A 21,232-nucleotide genomic window follows, 5' to 3' on the forward strand; every position below is an offset into this window, starting at 1 on the left:
TTCTAATTATGACTTAAGTCGAGTGTAACTGTAGCACAATTAGTATGAGCCCAACCCAATATCGTTCAGTACACACTAACAATTTTACTTCATACCACTTGCCCGTTATCTGCCTTTCCTTGAAAATGTTGTGTTTAATTTTTCTTCCCTGATCTACAGGCTCAATATCATGATTGGATTAAACTCCTGGAAGTTGTTTCAAGGTACAAGATATATATGGAAGTTTCTCATTTGCGACCAGTAGTTCCTATTTCAAAGGCTCCTTATTTATGGTGGCAGTATGCTGCACAAGCGACGTTGCAGAAGCAGAAGATGTGGTAACTTATTTTGTCGAAATAAATCCAGTACCCTTTAAATATAACTTCCCAGTGGACATTTGTATTGGAAAAATGCAAATTCATTTGCTTCGAGAACTAGCGTACTTAACTTCCCAATGCACATTTACCATATTCTTACTCTTTATCTTCAGCTTTTAGGGTTGAGGTTAAGATAACCCTTAATTTATATCATAGTGCAGAAGGTGCTGAATAATGTGGATTCTGTGCTATTATTTTTCATTCATGCAGTTGAGGCTGACTTTATGCTTTCTGTATTAAATCAGTTACCGTTTGTCATGGGACCAAATTCGGCATCTTTGTCAGCGTCGGCGGCGATACATTCACTTGTATGTGGCTTCTCTTCAACATTCTGCACATGTTAACCTCACAGAAATCAGAGAAGTAGAAAAGGACCTTGATTCAAAAGTGATTCTTCTTTGGAGGTCTGTCCCATGCTCATTGTATCCTCCTGTCTATGTGATTCTCTTTCTTAATGAATATCCTTTTCTATAAAAAATAAATATTAAGTTAAACACTTCTTCTTTAGGAGAATTTTGTAACTCTTGTTAAAAATTTGTAACTATGTTCATAAAATAAATACTTGTATATAAGGGCGGTCCGGTGCACTAGGCTCCTTCTTCTATGGAATTCTAGCTTCCTTTTATGTTGGTTATTTTTGGGAGTGGGTTGCAATTAAAGAAGATCATTGGGAGGAGGAAGGATTTTTGGAGTTTGAGGGAAAGAATGAAGATAGTAAATGTTGCTAACGTGTTTAATATGCGGTTATCTATGTGAGCTTGTCATTGGCAGCTCTTCCATGAAGTTGGAAGACTAATTCATATTAGTTGATTTTTTTCTGATTTTTTTTGTTGGTTTTATTTCTTTTTGTTGATCTACTTGGCTGTGGTAGGAGGATGTCTTATCATATTTTTGTGGTACCATTTAGGCTACTAGCTCATGCTAAGGTTGAATCTATGAAATCAAAGGTAGCAGCTGAAGAAAGGAGGATCAAGAAGAAGAGCTGGTTTTCATTTGGTTGGTATGTGATTACTTCATTCTTTCTACATGTTCTTCTCGCGGCGATTAAATTTCATCTATATTTTATGGTCTTGCAGAAGTATGTTTCACATTAGATTTTGACTGTACGCGTTAAGATTCACCATACTTGCATTTTTATGTAGGGGTGCTGACACAGAAGAGGCTTCTTTTGATGATGCTTCTGAGGGGATACATCTTAAAGAAGAAAAATTGACTAAAGAGGAATGGCAAGCGGTCAATAAGTTATTAAGCTACCAGCCTGAAGAGGAGTTGATTGTACGCTCTGCAAAAGATATGCAGAGTATGGTTCAGTTTCTGGTAACTGTATCTATTGGCCAGGCTGCTGCCAGGATTATCAGTGTGAACCAGATGGAAATTGCCTGTATTCGATTTGAGCAACTTCAAGTGTCAACTAAGTTTAAGCATCGCAGTGTTTACTGTGATGTGTTACTAAAATTTTATGGTTTATCTTCTCCTGAAGGTTCACTTGCCCAGGTTTGAATTAATTGAGTTCTCTTTTGCATCTATTTCTATTTCCCTTGCACACTCTCTTTTTTCTTGTTTAACTTACAAACTGGAGTCATTTGTTTCCAACTCTACTAATGTCCCATCCTTTTTTAAACAGTTCTTTAAATTGCCATATCGTTTGTCATATGCTAAAATGCTAAATATAATTGATGATGTCTTACTATTGCTTTAGATTTTATAGTTTGCTAGTTCATATTTCTTGGGAACTTGATGTGCAGAGTGTCTATAGTGAGAAGAAGGTGAATGCATTAGTGGCTAGTTTTGTGCACTTACCAATTGGGGAGAATATAGACTGGAGATTGTCTGCTACAATTGCTCCCTGCCATGTTACGGTGATTTCTCATTCTCTGGGTGAGGGAGAGAAGAATGTTAACTGAGATTGTATTTTGCATTTAATATGGTGACCTTCCTGCTATTATGAGAATCTACACAATTAAGTGCTAGAACTCAATCTATAATGATGTCAGGCTTGATGGATTCATTAACTGAACTATTAGCTCATGAATGCTTTGCGGTAAAATGCCATTCCCATCCTCGTTCAACCTTGTATGTTTACAAAATTGAAAAAAATACATTTATAGATAGCTCAGCCTTTGATTCAAATGGCATTGCGCTAAAATGGACCTTTAATTCAGTTAGTGCCAAATGACTGCATTCTTCCCCTTATCTGAACTTATAAGGTTGAGCAACAGTAGGAATTACATTTGACCACAACACCCATGAGCTATATTCATTTAACAGAACTACAAATTCTTTCTAATTTTTTTCTGATACAGTGATATTCGACATCTTGGTTAGAGGAAATGGGCAGTTAAATTAAAACTTCTTCCAATCTTTCCCTGAAATGTATTACTTATCTTCCATTTCTTGTACTTTTCTCCTCTCCAACTTAATTTCTTTTTTTAATCAAAATATGTGGGTCCAATAACGAGACTACCTCACCCCCTTAAGATAACTGTTATCAAAGACCCAAAACAAAACCAGAAAAAACCTTTTTCCTATAATAGTTGCAATGAAAACTATATTTGTTTGAAAAGTTTGGCGTTGCATTCTTGCTAAATGCACTATATCCCTTAACACAAGGCATTTACACTTGCAGAGGGCTTCTCAAGCTTTCATCCTTTTAAAGACTGGAAACTGAGCAGACAAAAAATAGAGAAATTGATTGCTTAAAAATGTTTTAAAAACTGAGTTCTTGAAAAGATAGAGTTTTTCAGCTTAAAGGCTAGGAGAGAAATCAATCTTGTGTTAAGGTTCTTGTTTTCTGTCACCTTTCTTACTCTTTTCTTGCAGGTTTTGAAGGAAAGTATTGATCATGTCTTAGAGTTTGTGAAGCGAAGTAAGGCAGTCAGTCCTACTGTTACATTGGAGACAGCTACTGCCTTGCAGGTAACTATATCTGTTAGAATACATGATATACCTCACAATATCTTAGATTATTTCTTGGACAATACCTGGAGGATGTTTGAATATTGGGAGGATATGCCATGTCATTAAGATTATATTCTAGCTTAAAATATCTTATATGATCTCTTAGGAGTAGATAACCTTTCCTTATTTTTTATGATTTGTTTCCTATTTAATTGGTTGTCTAATATTAATATTAACATGGCTTAATGTTATGTCCCTTGCATCTCATATTATTCGTAGTATTATGAATAAAAGTTTTACTATTTTGAGTATTTCTTTTCCCCCCTATACATAAAACCCTATAATTTCAACATGATATCAGAGCCATGATATCCGCCTTGAGGGAAGCTTAGGCTTGTTATCTTTATGTTGATTGGTTTTTCGGTTGTCTCCTTCTTTCCAAGTTGTTTTAGTCATCCCACTTTAAAGTTTTGTTATTTTTGCTTTTGTTTTATCATCCTTCCAACCTCCTCTTTAGAACTCCGGTTTTCATTGTTGTATCTGTTTTTCTTTTGTTCTTATCGATGTACGATTTTGTTAAAGCTTCGATCTACATTGTTCTTCTTGGATCTGTGTTGGAAGTCATCTCACAAGTGTTGAGTTTTCTCTCTTCTCCATATGTGACAAGTTGGATGCATATGATGTATACGCTCAAACTTGAGGTGGGTGTTGTATATTGTGCACCAATGTTCCTGTTAGTTTGCTTTTGTCCATGATGGTTAAGCTTCGGGCTAGTTTCTGTCATGAATGATTAAGTGTTGTTTGCTTCCCCATTGGTGGACAAGGTTGGAGATAGCTTTTGCAATTGGTGGTTAAGTTCGGAGATAGCTTTTGCCATGTATGGTTAGGTATTGTTTGCTTTTGTCCATGGTGGTAAAGCTTGGAGATAGGTTTTGCCATGAATGGTGAAACGTTGTTTTCTTTTGTCCATGATGGCTAAGTATTAGAATATCATATTATCTGTTAATTAGTTTGCTAATATTGTTTTAGTTAGTTAGCTAACTATTTGAGTAGGTTAGTTAGAGGTTATACTAGTTTGTGTTAAGTGTTAGTTGCTTACCTCTATATAAATAGCCTTACTCTTCCTTTTGTAATTGAGGTTTCATTAATAATAATACAGAGTTAGTTACAACTCTGTTTTCTTTCACTCTCATTCAGTTACTCTTCTCTCTTCTTCTCTTTTTGTTCTATTACATGGTATCGCGCCATGGCTGCCACCACCATCCTATCTTCATTGGGACGAGATTGGTGAATATGTGTTTTCATGGATTTTGAATTCTCTTTTAGAGAACCTTCAACCTAGTTTTGATGGTTGCATGCATTAGTTGTAGCTGTGGGAGGAGCTAGACTCCTTCTGTAATTCTCAAACCAAAGCTCGTAGTAGACAACTGAGATCTCAACTTCGTTCCATCTCTCAAGGCTCTAGCACCATCTCTGAGTTTTCATGAATATCAAAGGTTTGGTTGATGCTCTCATTTACATAGGATCACCTATCACTACCTCAAATCACATTGACTACATACTTGATGATTTAAATGACGAATTTCAACCTATTACCTCCATTGAAAGTCAACCTGATCTTCCTTCCATTCACAATCTCGAATCGTTCTTGTTAACCTTCGAGTCTCGTCTTGAGAAAAACAAACACAAGGCTCTATCTGATGCATTATCGGTGAATGTTGGTTTTGCTTCTACCTCACATCTTTCTTCCAAGCTTGTGAATTCATAATCGAGACCTAATCACCATCAACTGATGGCTCCACCTTCGTTTTACTCGGCTAGGTCATAATCGCTAACTCCAATGTATTATGGAGGGTATGGTGGTTATCGTGGGAGTCGTGGTGTTTGCAATCATGGAGGAAGAAGCATCGCTCGTCCTTTGCCGACATTCTGCTTGTTTTGCAACTGCCATGGGCATGCTGTCAACATATGCTATTATGCACCTTCCGGCTTTGGGGGGCATCTATCATACTCCTCTAAGTTTGGTGCACCCATGCATCAGTTTTTAGCTTATTCTGCACCACATCCCTTTTTCCTTTCAACTAATGGGCCTTCAAGGTATCCAACCGACATCTGTTCTGATTATGCTGGGGACTTTAATTCTTGTTATGATGGGCCTTCTTCCTTTCCTTGCCATATGTCTGGTGACTCACTCCTTGGGCCAGGCCCTTCGCACGAACATAGACAACAATTTAATAACTATGCTATAACTGCCAGTATTACAAACAAAGAGCAACCACATGCAAGGGACTCCAGGCATGTGACCTGATACCTTGATTCTAGGGCAAGCAACCATTTGACTGCTGATCCTTCCTTGGTGCATGAACCAGTTAGACTTTTGGTCATGAACAGATCTATATAGGTAATGGCACTGGTATTTCTATTGAGTCTATTGGCAACTTTCATTTCACTTTTCTCTAATTTCTAACATTTCACTTTCTCTAAATAATATTCTTCTTGTTCCTTCTATCACTAAGAACCTTATCAGTGTCTCTCAATTTGTCAAAGACAACTCGTGTTATTTCAAATTTCATCCTAATGCTTGTTTTGTGAAATCACATGATACTAATGAGCTTTTACTACAGGGTCACTCGCTAAGGAAGGACTTTTTGCTTTCCACGGTCTTCTTCCCAATTCTAACTCTTGTTGCTCGTTAGCTGCTACTGTTACACACACTTCGAGTTGTAATGGCTTGCCTATTTCTTCTTATGTTTTTTGTAATAAGTCTAGTTTGTTTACTTCTTTTTCTCTCTGGCATGGTAGGTTGGGCTATCCTCATAAGGCCATTGTTAAAAATGTTTTGAATGATTGTAAGATACCCTATACTAATAAAAATGTTTTTGATTTTTGCTCTTCTTGTTGTATGGGTAAAGCTCATAGACTCCATTCCCCTAGTTCTACTACTATTTATCATTCCCCTTTTGATCTAGTCTATGTTGACCTTTAGAGCCCTACACCTGTTTATTCAAGTTCACAGTTTCGTTACTACTTTTCCATTGTGGATGGTTACACTAAGCACACATGGATTTTTTGTTAAAACAAAAATCTGAAACATTGTCCTTATTTCAGTATTTTCTAAGTATGTTCATACTTAAGTCAATCACACAATTAAGGTTGTTCAAAGTGATTATGGGGATGAGTTTAGACCTTTTAGTGTATTTCTAAAAACCCTTGGGATTGTTCATAGGATTTCATTCCTCATAGACATCACTAACATGTCACAATAGAAAGAAAACACATACATGTTGAAATTGGCTTACCATTGTTGGCTCATGCTCATCTTCCTATGGTTTATTTGGATCATACCTTTACCACTACTGTTTTTCTCATTAAGAACTTCTCTCTTTCACTTTTAATCTTCAATATCCTCATCAACTTCTTTTTGGTCATCCTCCTGATTACACTAGGTTTAAAGTTTTTGGTTGTGTTTGTTTTCCTCTTCTTAGACCTTTTAATAAGCACAAGCTAAATCCTAGAATCTTGGAGTCGGATGTAGTTTTAATGAATATCTTTCCCTTTTTCGTTCCAAGTCCCAAGACTTTTCTCATCCTAATTCTAGTGCATCTCAGTCACCTTGGGATGGCTATCGGTTTTCTCCTATGCCCTTTTCTACTGATGTTTTCCTTTCTCTGTCTGAACATTCCCCATCTCCTCTATCTTCTGAACATGATCCTATTGCTGTTACCCCACTGCTCACTTCCTCTATTGATGGAGTATCTTCTCCCCTTGTAGCTACACCATCTCATCTATCTTTTGCTCCTTCTCTTTCTCCCCCAATTTCTACTATTACTACCCATGAGTCTTCTACTACTACACCATTATCTTCCTCATCTTCTCTTTTGTCTTCTTGTATTCCTCCTATTTCTTCTGCTCATCCTATGCAAATTAGGTCTAATTCTGGTATCTACAAGACAATTTTTCCTAGTGTTCATCTCTCACAGTGTGAACCTGCTAGTGTCAAGGCTGCCTTAGCTGATCCTGTGTGGCAACAAGCCATGAAAGTTGAATATGATGCCCTTATTATGCCTTCAGGTACTTGGTCCTTAGTTCCTCTTCCACCTCACAAAGAAACTGTTGGGTGTAAATGAGTGTTTAGGGTCAAAGAGAACCCAAATTGTACTGTCAGAAAGTACAAGGCTAGACTTGTTCCTAAGGGGTTTCATAAAAAACATGAGGTAGATTATAATGAAACATTCTCCCCAGTTGTCAAACCTGTCACAACTAGGGTCTTGTTAACCCTTGTTGTTACTCATCATTGGATGATTGAACAACTGGACATTAATAATGCATTCTTAAATGGTTTTCTTGATGAAGAAGTTTACATGAACCAACCAGTGGGTTTTCAACAAAATGATAAAACCCTGGTGTAACAATACATTCTTAAATGTTTTTCTTGATGAAGAAGTTTACATGACCCAACCAGTGGGTTTTCAACAGATGATAAAACCATGGTGTGTAAGTTGCATAAGGCTATCTATGGTCTCAAGCAAGCTCCTAGACGGTGGTTTGAAAGATTAAAATGATCTCTTATTAAACTTAGTTTTCAAGTTAGCAAATGTGGCAACTCTCTCTTTATTCTTGCCTCTTTGACCTATAAGCTCTATGTCCTAGTCTATGTTGATGGCGTAATAGTTACAAATCATCTTCCTCTCATGTACACCAACTTATTAAGGTTCTCAGTTTAACCTTTGCACTCAAGCAGTTAGGTCCTCTTGGCTAATTTTTGGGGATAATGATTAAACATAGGAATTATGGCTCTTTGATTTTTGTCTCAGTCAAAATACATTAGAGATATTCTGGATAGAGCCAACAACTGTAAGCTTACCAAGCATAGGACAAATACTTTTGGGGATCCCATTTTTTATTGGTCTATTGTGGGTGCATTACAATATGTGACTTTAACTAGGCAATATATCACCTATTGTGTGAATGAAGTTTGTCAATTTCTGGACAAACTTCTGAATTTTCATTGGACAGTTGTGAAGAGAATTCTCAGGTACTTACAAGGAACTAAGTCCTTAGGGTTGACCATCAAACCAACCAATTCAACATTCTCTCTCTCTCTCTCTCTTTTGTTGCCTTTTGTGATGCTGATTGAGCTTCTGATATGGATGATAGGGCATCAATATCTGAAGCTTGCTTATTCGTAGGACCTAATCTTGTAACATGGTGGTACAAGAAACAATGGACCATCTCAAGGCCTGGATAAACTCAAATCTAAACTAAGAAATGGGAGAAATAGAGAGTGTAAGAGCACTATTGCTTAAAATAATAATGAAAGAGCTCTGAGTATTTTAAAATAATAATCAAAGACCACTGATTTTGTAGTTTGAGTTGCACTTTTTCTTAAAGTAATAGTTAAAGAGCACTTTTGCTTAAAATAGTAATAGTGGTCAGTGGGTAATAAGTGTATAACTGGGAGAAATTATGTTGAATGAAAAAAGGAGATGGGAGCAGTGGTCAAACGAAAAACAGTGAAGGGAGAAATGGAGAAACAGGTTCTGGACTTCTGGTGGGGAAGGGAAAAACGGGGAAGGGAGAAACGAGGAAGGAGAAGGGTGATTAAACAAAGAACAGGGAAGGGAGAAACAAGGAAGGAAAAAGGAAGCTCTGCTGGTGAGTGATTGAACGAAGAAGAGAAGATGGAGGTTGAATAGTGAACGTATCTGGTAAGGGTTGAACAAGACTGGATTTTAGTGTTTCATTGATTTGGGTTGTAAACCAGGTCAGAAATGGGTTGAGGCCCAATAACCTACTCAGTGCAAAGTAGGAACGGTGGAAGCGCCGATCCCATGCTTCAACACAGTGATTTCTCGATCCTGTCTTCTCTAGAGCTCGCTGCTGGGATCGGGCATGAATATGACTGCCAAATGCATGGACTTGTGCGATCTCACGAGTTGACACATGATTTTAACTACTATGTCTATTGGGCTACTTCTTTCATTGCCAATTAGTTTTGAGATGAAACCTTAACAATCTATTATGACATACATTTGTGGAACGGTTGTTGGGAATTAATGCGAATAGGGTTGGGTTTGAGATGGAATCTAACAAAGATTTGCTCCTCTTACCCTCCAATAAAAGCTCATCCCACTAGATGTGCCCACTATATATATAGCACTTTGTTGCAAAACCTGCATACAAAATTTGAAAGATAGTACCATCATGATTAAGAGATCAATATTGATGTTTAATATAGTGAAACATTATACTAGTTTTGTAAGGTAAGATGTCTGATGTTTTACTTTTGATGCATAAGCTTAAATATCATATGAGCTAGAAATGATTGTGTGGGAACATGCTGTAGCTTAATATTTTTATAGGCTAACTTTCTTTTAATTGGTTAATGCAAGGGCAGCTCAAGTTTGAGAAAGTGACTCGTAGAGCGCAAGAGCAATTTCAAATGGTTTTAGAGGAGCAAAGCAGGTTATCACCCATTTTTATTTTTTTTCCTTTTTTAATCTGTTTGATTTCTTTGTCTTAATGTTTGCTGCTGCTTTAAATTTCTTTTGTATCTTCATAATTATGGACAACTTTGTTCTATTCATTAATCCAGCAGTGCTTTTTGCTTTAAATTTTGGGTATTTGAGTCAGATGTGCCCAGGTAAGCTTTTTCGTAGATTAAATAACTTGGATGAGGCTTAAATTTTGTGGCATTGCGCTCTTTGTGGGGTTGTGGTTTTTATGGTGGGAAAGGAATGGCCCCATCTTGAGGGTGGTTCTTCATCTGTTGTGATGGGATGGAATTGTCTTCATGGACATGGATTCTCTTTGGTGTTAAGGACATGGTCTTCTGAAAGGAATCAGCCTTTCAAATATGCCAAGAGAATTGCAGCTCTCTTACACTGACTAGTTTTTAGGAGTATCTCATCTTTGTCTTTTCTCTATTTACTCTGTCTTTGTTGAGGTTTCAGTATCCTCCAAACTTTTGTTGTTTTTTTAATCCCAAAAAATTCCTCTAGTAATTATTCATATTAAGTAGTTCAGTTTTAACTACTTTATGTAACTGCTTTGTAACTATTTCTCTGTTAATGTATCTGGCCCCTATGTCTGTCCAAATACATTACCATTACTTTTCTCCGCTCTTCATAAATATAGAGCATGTATTCTTTGCAAGATAACAATTCAATACACAAAACAAATTATTTCTCATAACTCTCTCGCTCTCTTCTTCTCTTTCTTCCTTCGTCACTCTCTCTCTCTCTGATCGAAGGTTTTCTTCTTCTCCTTCGTCATCACTGCTTCTTCTTCTCATCATCAAATCATAACATGATATCAGAGCTTATAGATCCTGAAGATCAATGGATTCTTTTCCGCCGACGTCACCTTCTCTCTCTCCCCGACCTTCGACGGTGGTTCCTCCGGTGACAATTACTTTCTCTCACAATGTTTCAACAAAACTTTCAGAGAAAAAATATCTCATCTGGAAACAACAGGTAGAAGCCTTCCTAGCTTCACATCGGCTTGAAAGATTTGTGGTGAATCCGCATATTCCACTTCGTTTTCTCTCAGAAGAAGACTGTGATCTCCAACTATTGAATCCAACTTTTCTGCAATGGGAAGAACAAGACCAACACCTGGTCTCGTGGTTGCTTCAGTCCCTTTCTGAATCCGTTCAATCTCGAGTGCTAGGGCCCAAGCATGTGTGACAGATTTGGGATGAAGTTCATACGTTCTTTGATTCCTTAATTCGTGCTCGTAGCCAACTCCTTCTCTCTGAACTTCACACAATTAAGAAAGGTACTTAGAGTGTTACTGAGTTCGAATCTCGCATAAAGGCATTAATCCACTCTCTTGCTGCAGTTGGTGAGGTAATTTCCGGTCCTGAACAGGTTCGTTTAGTTCTTCAAGGTCTTCCTTCGGAATATGAATCTTTCGTTACTACGATCAATAGTAGAACTTAATCTTGCTCTTTTATTCAACTTGAGTCTCTTTTAATGGCTCATGAGACTTATTTGGAGAGGATTCATCCTCCCGCTAATGAGGTATTTCGGCTAATGTTGCTAGTTCCTCTCTCAAGCATTAGTTCTCTAAAGCTGGCCATCAACAGTTTTAGAATCAACATTATCAGGCAGCAACTGGTTTTCCTTCACACGTGGTGTCAGATACTCCTGCTGGATATCAATATACTGTTACTGAGTACCACTCTGGGGCTCCTCATACAGGGAGAAGATGTGGAAATTATTCTGGACGTGGCAGGGGCTATCGTTTTGACGTGGTTGAAGTAATGTTCGTTGCCAACGGTGTAATAAACCTGGTCATGAAGCCTTGCAGTGCTGGTGCCAGTTTGATCTGGTAATGCAGTCACAGGTTCTTGCTTCTCCGGTTCAGTATGCTCAGTATGCATCCCCGACTCGGGTTGTGCGTCCTGCATATGGAAACAATGTTCCCTCATTTTCAGCAACACACTTCAGGACCCTATAGAAATAATGTTCCTCCCATGTTACATCTGGGATATCGTTAGCCCTCTGTTTTAGGGCCGACTCCTATGTCACCTGCTCAGTGTCACTGTGACTCTTTTCATCCTGCACAGGGGCAGCCTAGCCTTCTGCATCATTCGGTTGGTATGGACCCACAAGCTTACAATTCTCAGTTGTGGTATCCTGATTCTGGAGCTACACATCACATTACTGCTGATTCGTCAAATTTGATGCACTCTGCTGGCCTATCCGGATCTGACAACATTTTTATGAGTAATGGTTCTAGTGCACCTATTACAGGTATTGGTACGACAGTTTCAATCTCCTCACAACCCCTCACATGTTCTTACACTTAAAAATTTACTTCTGGTTCCTTCTATACCCAAGAACCTTGTTAGTGTTAGTCAATTTGCCAAGGACAACTCCGTTTATTTTGAATTTCATTCTCATTATTGCTGTGTTAAATCTCAGGTTGATGGTACCTTACTTCTAGAGGGTACTCTTGGTCGTGAAGGGTTATATGTCTTCACTGATCTTTGGCTACCTGTCTCACTATCATCCTCGGTTTCTAGCAGTAATAGTTCTAATGTTCAGTCATGTTGTAATTTTTCCGTTTCTCCTACATGTACAAACTCTAGGGATGATACTTTGTATTGTATTTGTTATGACATTCTCGATTAGGTTATCCAAATAAAGAAGTTGTGCAGCATATTTTGAAACACTATAAACTTCCCCTCATAAATAAAAACAATACTGTTTTTTGTAGTGCTTGTGCTTTAGGTAAATCACACTGTTTACCTTCAAGACTTTCACACACGGTTTATTCCACTCCTTTTGAGATGGTGTTCATAGATCTCTGGGGACCTTCTCCGGTTGCATCTGTTTCGGAGTTCAAATACTATATGTCTATTGTTGATTCTCGCACTAGATACACTTAGTTTTTTCTTCTTAAGCAAAAGTCTGAAGCTCTTAGTATTTTTAAACAATTCCACACTATGATTGAAGTTCAGTTTAAGAGAGTCTTAAAGTCTGCCCAGACTGATTGGGGTGGGGAGTTTCGTCCTTTTGTCTCTCTTTTGAAAACTCTCAGTATTCATCATAGAATTATTTGTCCTCACACTCATCATCAAAATGGGGTGGTCGAAAGGAAACATAGGTATATTGTAGAAATGGGGTTGACTTTGCTTGCCCAATCTTCTCTTCCTTTACAATATTGGGAGTATGCTTTTGATACCGCTGTCGATCTCTTAAATAGAATTCCCAGTCAGTCTATCAAGGGTGAAGTTCCTTATACTTGTCTTTACAAATCTCCTCTGACTACACATTCCTAAAAATCTTTGGTTGTGCATGTTTTCCTTGTTTAAGACCTTATACCAAACATAAGCTGCAGTATAGGTCTGAAGAGTGTACTTTTCTAGGGTATTCTTCACATCACAAAGGGAATAAATGTCTTTCTTCTAAGGGTAGAATGTATGTTTCTCGTGATGTTATTTTCAACGAGGGCAAGTTTCCTAACACTGTTTCTCCCATTCCCACATCCGACTGCCAACCTAGTAGTAGTGTGTGTATCCCTCTCTCGGTGGTGTCTCAACCCTCTTCTCTAAATACCTTACCTATTTCCTCTACTTCGGCCACTATTTCCCAACCTGTTACATCCTCTACTACTCCTTCTCACTAGTCTCTCAGTTCATCCTCATCCCCGTGTGTGTCTCCACCTTTGCTGGTTCCTGGTCCTAGTCAGGTGTTGCCTCTTAATTCTCACCCAATGCTTACAAGGTCAAAAACTGTTCACTCTAGGACTGTATCTTCTCCTAGTGCTCTTACTGCCTATGTTAAACCAAAAACAACAAGGATTGCCTTATCCCTTCCTGAGTGAAGAAATGCCATGGAAGCAGAATTTGATGCTTTGATGAAAAATGATACTTGGAGTTTGGTTCCTTTACTTGAGGATAGAGAAACTATTGGGTACAAATGGGTGTTCAAGGTAAAAGAAAATCATGATGGCACCATTAATAAATACAAAGCACGGTTGGTGGCTAAGGGGTTTTATAAAAAACCTGGGTTTGACTACAATGAGACATTCTCTCCCATTGTAAGACCAGTCTCTATAAGGGTTGTGTTAACCTTAGCTCTTACTTATGGATGAGATGTTCAATAAATTGATGTCAATAATGCTTTCCTTAATGAAGTTCTTGAGGAGGTAGTTTACATGCAACAACCAGAAGGGTTCAAGTCCTCAGACAACACTTTAGTCTGCAAGTTGAACAAGGCTATCTATGGTCTCAAACAAGCTCCTAGGGCCTGGTTTGATAAACTGGCAGAACTCTCTTATCCTTTGGTTTTCGAAAGTGCAGATATGATCACTCTTTTTTTCTCTTGACTACTTCTACACATAAATTGTTTGTCTTGTGCTATGCTGATGACATCATAATCTCGGGAACTTCTTCCGATTTGATTAAGCAACTCATTGAAAAGATGAATCTTGCCTTTGCTCTTAAAGATCTTGGTGCTTTGGATTATTTTTTGGGTATTGAAATTCAAAAACTTCCGAGTGGGTCTCTTCTTCTTACTCAGTCCAATAAAGACTTGTTACAAAAATTTCATATGGATAATATGAAGAGTCTTCCTACTCCTATGGTTGGAGGGTGCAAGCTTACTAGGCATGGGAGCAATTTCTTGGAAGATGGTAAATTGTACCGGTCTCTTGCTGGGGCCTTACAATACATCACTATTACTAGACCAGAAATTTCCTACAGTATCAGCAAGGTGTGTCAGTTTCTTTCACAACCTCAAGAGGAACACTGGAAGGCTTTAAAAAGGATTTTACGGTACCTCCAAGGAACAATTACTCATGGTCTATTATTAAAACCGGCATCTCCTCATCATCCTCTTTCTCTCTACACTTACTGTGATGCAGATTGGGCATATGATCCTGATGACCGCAAGTCTACTTCTGAGGCATGTGTTTATCTTGGCCCTAATTTGGTTTCCTGGTGGTCAAAGAAACAAGAATGGGTTGCTCGGTCCACAGCTAAAGCAGAATATCGCAGTTTGACTCTTGCTGCTAGTGAGATGATCTGGATCCAAAGTCTTCTCCAAGAATTGCAATTTAAAGCCTCTGTTCCAGTTGCCTATTGTGATAATATGAGCACTGTCTTACTCCAGAAATTCGGTTCTTCACTCTAGAACTAAACATATTGAGCTTGACTTTTGTTGGGTAAGAGAAAGGGTTATTAGCAAGCAGTTACTTATTGAGCATGTTTCCTCCGAGCATCAAGTTGCAGATATTTTCACTAAACCTCTCTCTACCTCCAGATTTCTTCTTCTCCGAGATAAGCTTCATGTGACTGATCTATGTATTGCTCAACGTAGTTATGGTGGCTCCAAATTTAGGGGGGAAATATTAGAGTAGTTCAGTTTTAACTACTTTATGTAACTGCTTTGTAACTATTTCTCTCTTAAGGTATCTGACCCTTATGCATGTCCAAATACATTACCATTACTTTTCTCTACTCTTTATAAATATAGAGCGTGTATTCTTTGCAAGATAACAATTCAATACACAAAACAAATTATTTCTCATAACTCTCTCCCTCTCTTCTCTTTCTTCCTTCGTCACTCTCTCTCTCTCTTACCGAAGGTTTTCTTGTTCTTCTCCTTCTTCATCACTGCTTCTTCTTCTTCTTCTCATCATCAAATCATAACAATTCATCTTTTAATTGTGTGCAACAAATGGGAATTTCTTTTGTTTCATGTCATTTTCAAACTACCATCATTGTTGACACAGATATGATTTATATGGCACTTAAGTACATTGTTCCTAAAAATAAATCTTGTGGTTCTGCATTCTGGTCTGACAGAACCTTCGAGTCTCAATGTTCTCTTGTTTTGTCCGTTAAAAAAGTGTCACAGAGATGAACCATCACCAAACGAGGTCATTACTCTCAAAGTCCTCTTGTGAGGTAAAAGTACTCATGTGGTACTGGTGTCATGGGAGAGACAGTTTACGTTTTTTTGTTGCCAGGAGGAAATTTGGTTTGGTATAATTTATTGCTTGATTGCTATTAAGTTAAATAAGCATATAATGCTCAGTTATATATACCTGTTTCTGACTTATTTTTCAGATTTGCGTTTGACATTGATCTTGATGCACCAAAAGTCAGAGTTCCACTAAGAACTAGTAGTTCAGGCAGATGCGATAGTCATTTTCTTTTGGATTTTGGTCATTTTACACTACATACTGCGGTATGGTTCTTAAGATATGAGGTTCTGAGTTGTATTTATGTTGTGGCCTGGCCTTTTCTTCAATGACTTGGTGTTCTCTCAGGAAAGCCAGTCTGATGAGCGGAGGAAGAATCTTTATTCTCGGTTTTACATAGCTGGACGGGATATTGCTGCCTTTTTTACAGACTGTGGCTCTGATTTTGGGAATTGCAGTTTAGTGAAACCAAATCATGATAGTCAAATGATGAGCTCGCCCATTGTTGATAAAATTGAAAATGTATATTCTCTCATTGATAGGTGTGGAATGGCAGTACTTTTTAATCAGGTTTGTTTGTTATGTAGTCTTTATAAAAAAATGTTCTGTAGTAATTTTCTGGATGACATTTTAGAGAGCACGATTTGTTCTAACCGTGTGTTTCTTACTCTGTTAAATCAAGATCAAAATACCTCATCCAAGATACCCATCCACTCGGATTTCCATTCAAGTTCCAAACCTCAGCATTCACTTTTCATCAGAGAGATATTTCAGAATCATGGAACTATTGAACATTTTGTATGAGACTATGGAAACTTATAGTCTGTCTACAGCTGATAGTTTCGAAGCTAAACTCTATCCCTGGAGCCCTTCAGATCTCGCCGCTGATGGTAGAATCCTTGTTTGGAAGGTATTTTCACAAATCTTTGGAAAACTAGCTGTTGTTACTTATAAGGTAATGATTTGTTTCACTCCAGAAATTAATAATGTTCATTTTACAGGGAATTGGCAATTCTGTTGCCACATGGCATCCTTGTTTCCTGGTCCTTTCTGGATCATATCTTTATGTCTTTGAATCTGCAAAGTCTCAGAGTTACCAGCGATACTTAAGGTTTTATACACCTTTCTTAGTTTACTCTTGTACATCAATTGCAATGTTTTCATAGAGAAAAACATTTTATTGGCGAGAGAAAAGAACATTATATGGACAATAATATATTCTCTAAAATAGAAAAAACATACAGCAAAAAATAAGAAAACAATAAAGAATGTGACAAGGCTGCCCAGTCTGTATGCATGTTAGAAATGTTGAATTCCTTAAAACTGCCATGATCAGAAAATAGAAATTAAGCACAAACATAACCCTACATAGAAGGTTTAGGGATAAATTGACGCCCTTAAGGATATTGACATTCTTTTCCAAGCAAATGCACAATCGTATAAACTCCATGTTGTCATAAGATTGTCTCCTCTTGACTTTTTTACCAAAGCTTCTGTGAATGATCTAAAATGAAAAAAATGCACTAAAGCTTTAGGGCACACCTAATTCCCATTAATGATCAGAAATTGACTGTTAATGGGAAAGTAGCTGCCTTATTTTGCAGGGAATAGTAGTCTACTATTTTTGAGATTGGTCTTCCCATAATATTAATTGGGAGAGTGGGGCAAGATTTTTTAAGTGATTTGTTTGTATTAACCCTGTTGTCGTATCCATGTACTTGACCCTAGAAAGAGCTTTTTACTTAGTGGGTTTGTCAAGTAGGAATCTAATATTTATATAGTAGTTGACCAATTGAATTCTATTTCTTTTTGTTCTGTATGAGGATGTCTTATCCTATGCTTCTGTGCAATTCTCATCTCATCTAATGAAATTTCTTTACTTATGTAAACAGTAGATAACAAGAGAGAAAAAGAGAGAGAACAAAGAGTGAAGAAAGAGTAACTGTAATCTTATCAAAAGCAAGTGTTAGTTACAAGAGTGAGAGGGAGTTCTATTTATAGTAGTTAGACTACGCTAACTAACTATTACAAAAGTAACTAACTACTTACAAGAATAACTAGCACTTCTTTCTGCTTATACTGTCTAGATCCTTCTAGACTCTTCTAATCTAACTATTTGGGCTTTCTTATAGACTCTTCTAATCCAGTCTGGATTCTTGTCTAATAATTTATAAAAAAATGCACCAAATTAAGTCCAGGGCTCAGCCGATTTATAGCTTCTTTAAATCTTAAATCCCAATGGATCCGTAAGTGTGTAGGTAAATTAGATCCATGAATATAATGAAAATTCTTAAGGGGCAATGTATCGACAGCAAAAAGCTGATAACGGAGAGGAAACCCCTTAGGTAATTGTCATATCCATGCGTGCGCAATTCGAACCATACTGCTTGTGTACCCAGTATAATAGAGCTGTATTCTTGAACTAGTGTATCTTTAGGAAGAATCCCCTTATGGGGTAGCCGTTCCAAAACTAAAAAGAAGAAATGTACTAGTAGAAAACATAAACATAGGAAGAAATGGTAGGGGGTATCTGTGAGATCGATTTCCAGGTGCTTTCATGAGGTGCATTGATGGAAGAATTAGCTTTCTAACTACTCTAATGAACAATATCCATGTTCTTAATTGTTCTGTCAGATATATTTTACCAGACAACATTATGGAGTGCTAGTCTCTAGGTCAGTAGTCTTGTGTATATCCAAGCCCATGTCTCTTTTAGGCTGAGAGCAAATCTGTCAACTTCTTCTCTCCCCTGTAATTCTTATATGTTTTTGCTGTGTAGTGTATGTAGGCTTTTCGATATAGAATTTTTATCTATGCGAAAATTCTGTTATTTATTCCTTGCACTCTGCAGCATGGCTGGTAGGCAAGTCCTTGAGGTTCCCCCGACAAATATTGGTGGTTCCCCATTTTGCATTGCTGTAAGTGTCAGGGGAATGAACATTCAGAAGGTAAGCTAAATATGTTTGTTAATATTGAAAGGTGCTTGATGTTTATTTAAAAAAGTAACCATTTGATTCTACTACTGTCCGTTATGGAATATGGACTCATTTTCGATTGTTCACATGTTCAGAGCACACCTTATCTTCACTCATGTTCTGTCCTTCCCTGTTATTTAAAATATATTTTTTCTATTAAGATTTTAACTTGCCTTTATCGTATTTCCACTCTTGTTCAGAACACACCTGATTTGTTTTCCTCCTTGCCTTGTATTAGATGTAATTTTGTGCTGAGGCTGTGGAGTCATGCTTCTTTTCTATACCTATGATCACAAATCTTTATTTCAGAGGATATCTGAACCTCACTTTTGTACTTTCCTTCTCTTTTACTAAATATTTTTTCTATTAAGAAATGTTCACTTTTCCTTATGATAAGGTGGCACAAGAATATATGACCTATTGGATTTTCTATGCTTTGGTTCCTTCCTTCTGTTTTTGATTGGCAATTATGTTCATAGATATCGAATGCCTTCTTTGTTAACTTGCTCACCTTTTTTTCCGAAAATGAACTTCTTTACAGGCTCTAGAATCTTCTAGCACATGGATTTTAGACTTTCGAGAAGAAGAGGAAAAGGCTAGCTGGTTTAAAGGACTTGTACAAGCTACATATCAAGCTTCTGTATAGTGTCCTTAATCTGATTTTTTCTTATGCTTTTAGTTTTGGCAAATCATTATTTCCTCAATATTTATTGTTTTTTTAATAAAGTATACATGCTACATGTAGGCTCCCCCATCAGTTAATGTGTTAAGTGGCAGAGAGGGAGACGCTGCGTCCTACAGTGTTCTTAATACTACAAATCAGAAAGCAGCTGACATTGTTATAAATGGGGCAGTGGTTGAAACTAAGCTGTTTATATATGGAAAGGTTAGAACCATTTCTTTTAAGGCTTTGTATGGCTCATGCTTGAGAAGTGAGCACTGTTTAATTAATGGAGACTGAATGTTGTCTTCATTCACCTTCTCGTTCTGTCATCTTTTGATAGGACAATTCTCCGGGTCATTTTTCCCAAATAGCACCTGTCTAATATCAGGTGGCTTAGAGTCTCTTGCATATAAGTTATATTTTTTCTGGTACCCTTCAATATTTTGTCCAATTTTTCCTTGCATTTATTTGCTTGGGGTTCACATGTTAATGATCATGCATTTTCTCATTGATACATATCTGTTTTAATGTTTTTGCAGGTCGGAGATACCATTGATGGGAAACATGATGAGTCTCTTATTCTTGAGGTTGTTGTGGATGGGGGAAAGGTTTGTGCATATAGGCTTGTAAATTTCGTTTTGTATTGAGATAGATGTAATCTTGAATTGCAATCGCACTTAATTTTTTTTTAACTTCTTTCTCCATAATAGTCATGTTAAAGATATTTATCATTATTTACATGAATGTAGAGAAGCATTCCTTAGGCTTTAGTGTACAAGAGAATAGTGTTAGTTAGTTAGTTTTAGTTATGTAAGTTGAGGAAGAAAGGTCGGGACATGCTTATTGTGTAAGCAGTTACACATTCTCTCTTCTCTCTCTCTCTCTCTTCCGTTGTTCTTACATGGTAACAAAGCTGCCATGTCGTCTTCGACCGCTCCTGGTACCTCACTGTCATCTCCTCCACCTCTCATTCTCCGCTGCAAGCAGTGTCTTCTCTGCTGGTTCTCCTTCCTCTTTCGATGAAGCCCACGAAATATAATTTCCTTGTATGACGTCACTTAATGATTGCGACTCTTACATCTAATTGTGCCAACCATTTTGTTCTTGGCACATATATTCCCCATTGCTTACTATCTGATGATGATCACTTGATTAATAAAGTCAATTTGGCTTACTTGCATTGGGAAGAGCAAGATCAAGCTATCTTCTTGTGGATTCTCAATTCTCCCTCAGAAAACCTTCAACCTAGGGTTGTCGGTTGCACTCATTCCTGGCAATTGTGGGAAGAGTTGCACAATTTTTGCAGCTCTCAAACGAAAGCTAGGGGGAGTCAGCTTCGTTCTCAACTTCGACCAATTACACAAGGTTCCTCTTCGATTTCTGCGTATTTTCTCAAAATCAAGAACTTAGTTGATACTCTCATCTTCATTGGCGCTCCCATCTCTACCTTTGAACATATTGATTATGTTATGGATGGTCTCAATGAGGAATTTCAGCATGTAATTACTTCGATTGAGAGTCAAGTGGGTTTACCAACTCTACACAATATGGAATTGTTTATGTTGATGTTTGAGTCCAGACTTGAGAAAAACAAATCCAAGGCGACTTCTGATGCAATGTCTGCAAATGTTGTTGTTGCTCCTTATTCAATGTCTCCTGGTCCTATTTCGTCAAAATCGTACCGCAATTCTTCGTCTTTTCCATCTTCGTCGATGTATTTTCAGCCTAAATTGGAAACTGGACCTCCTTCGTTTTTGGAGGTTATGAAGAGACTCATGGAATTTGTGGCTCTGGTCGTGGTGGTCGCCTGAGGGATGGGAGGAGTTATCACTGTCTGTCGCCGCCATATTGTGAAATTGTAACAGTGATGGCCATGATATCACCATGTGCTATTATGCTCC

The 21,232-nt window shown here is 37.6% G+C and overlaps 1 protein-coding gene across 2 annotated transcripts in view; it reads left to right on the forward strand.

Moving 5' to 3' along the window:
• LOC109338390 overlaps nt 1-21,232 on the forward strand; it is a 75,237-nt gene that overhangs the window by 18,932 nt on the left and 35,073 nt on the right. Inside the window, exons 2-16 of one of the 2 annotated variants that reach the window (XM_019575614.1) lie at nt 160-317; nt 602-760; nt 1,264-1,356; nt 1,499-1,850; nt 2,102-2,215; nt 3,177-3,272; nt 9,652-9,719; nt 15,838-15,958; nt 16,041-16,262; nt 16,375-16,602; nt 16,694-16,803; nt 18,544-18,640; nt 19,209-19,307; nt 19,413-19,553; nt 19,871-19,939. In XM_019575614.1, coding sequence (XP_019431159.1) covers nt 160-317; nt 602-760; nt 1,264-1,356; nt 1,499-1,850; nt 2,102-2,215; nt 3,177-3,272; nt 9,652-9,719; nt 15,838-15,958; nt 16,041-16,262; nt 16,375-16,602; nt 16,694-16,803; nt 18,544-18,640; nt 19,209-19,307; nt 19,413-19,553; nt 19,871-19,939 — 2,127 coding nt within the window. The remainder of the gene's footprint in view (nt 1-159; nt 318-601; nt 761-1,263; nt 1,357-1,498; nt 1,851-2,101; nt 2,216-3,176; nt 3,273-9,651; nt 9,720-15,837; nt 15,959-16,040; nt 16,263-16,374; nt 16,603-16,693; nt 16,804-18,543; nt 18,641-19,208; nt 19,308-19,412; nt 19,554-19,870; nt 19,940-21,232) is intronic. The other variant, XM_019575616.1, reaches the window with a different exon arrangement.

This window comes from Lupinus angustifolius, unplaced genomic scaffold (assembly GCF_001865875.1).
Source record: "Lupinus angustifolius cultivar Tanjil unplaced genomic scaffold, LupAngTanjil_v1.0 Scaffold_24_3, whole genome shotgun sequence".
Lineage (NCBI taxonomy): Eukaryota > Viridiplantae > Streptophyta > Magnoliopsida > Fabales > Fabaceae > Lupinus > Lupinus angustifolius.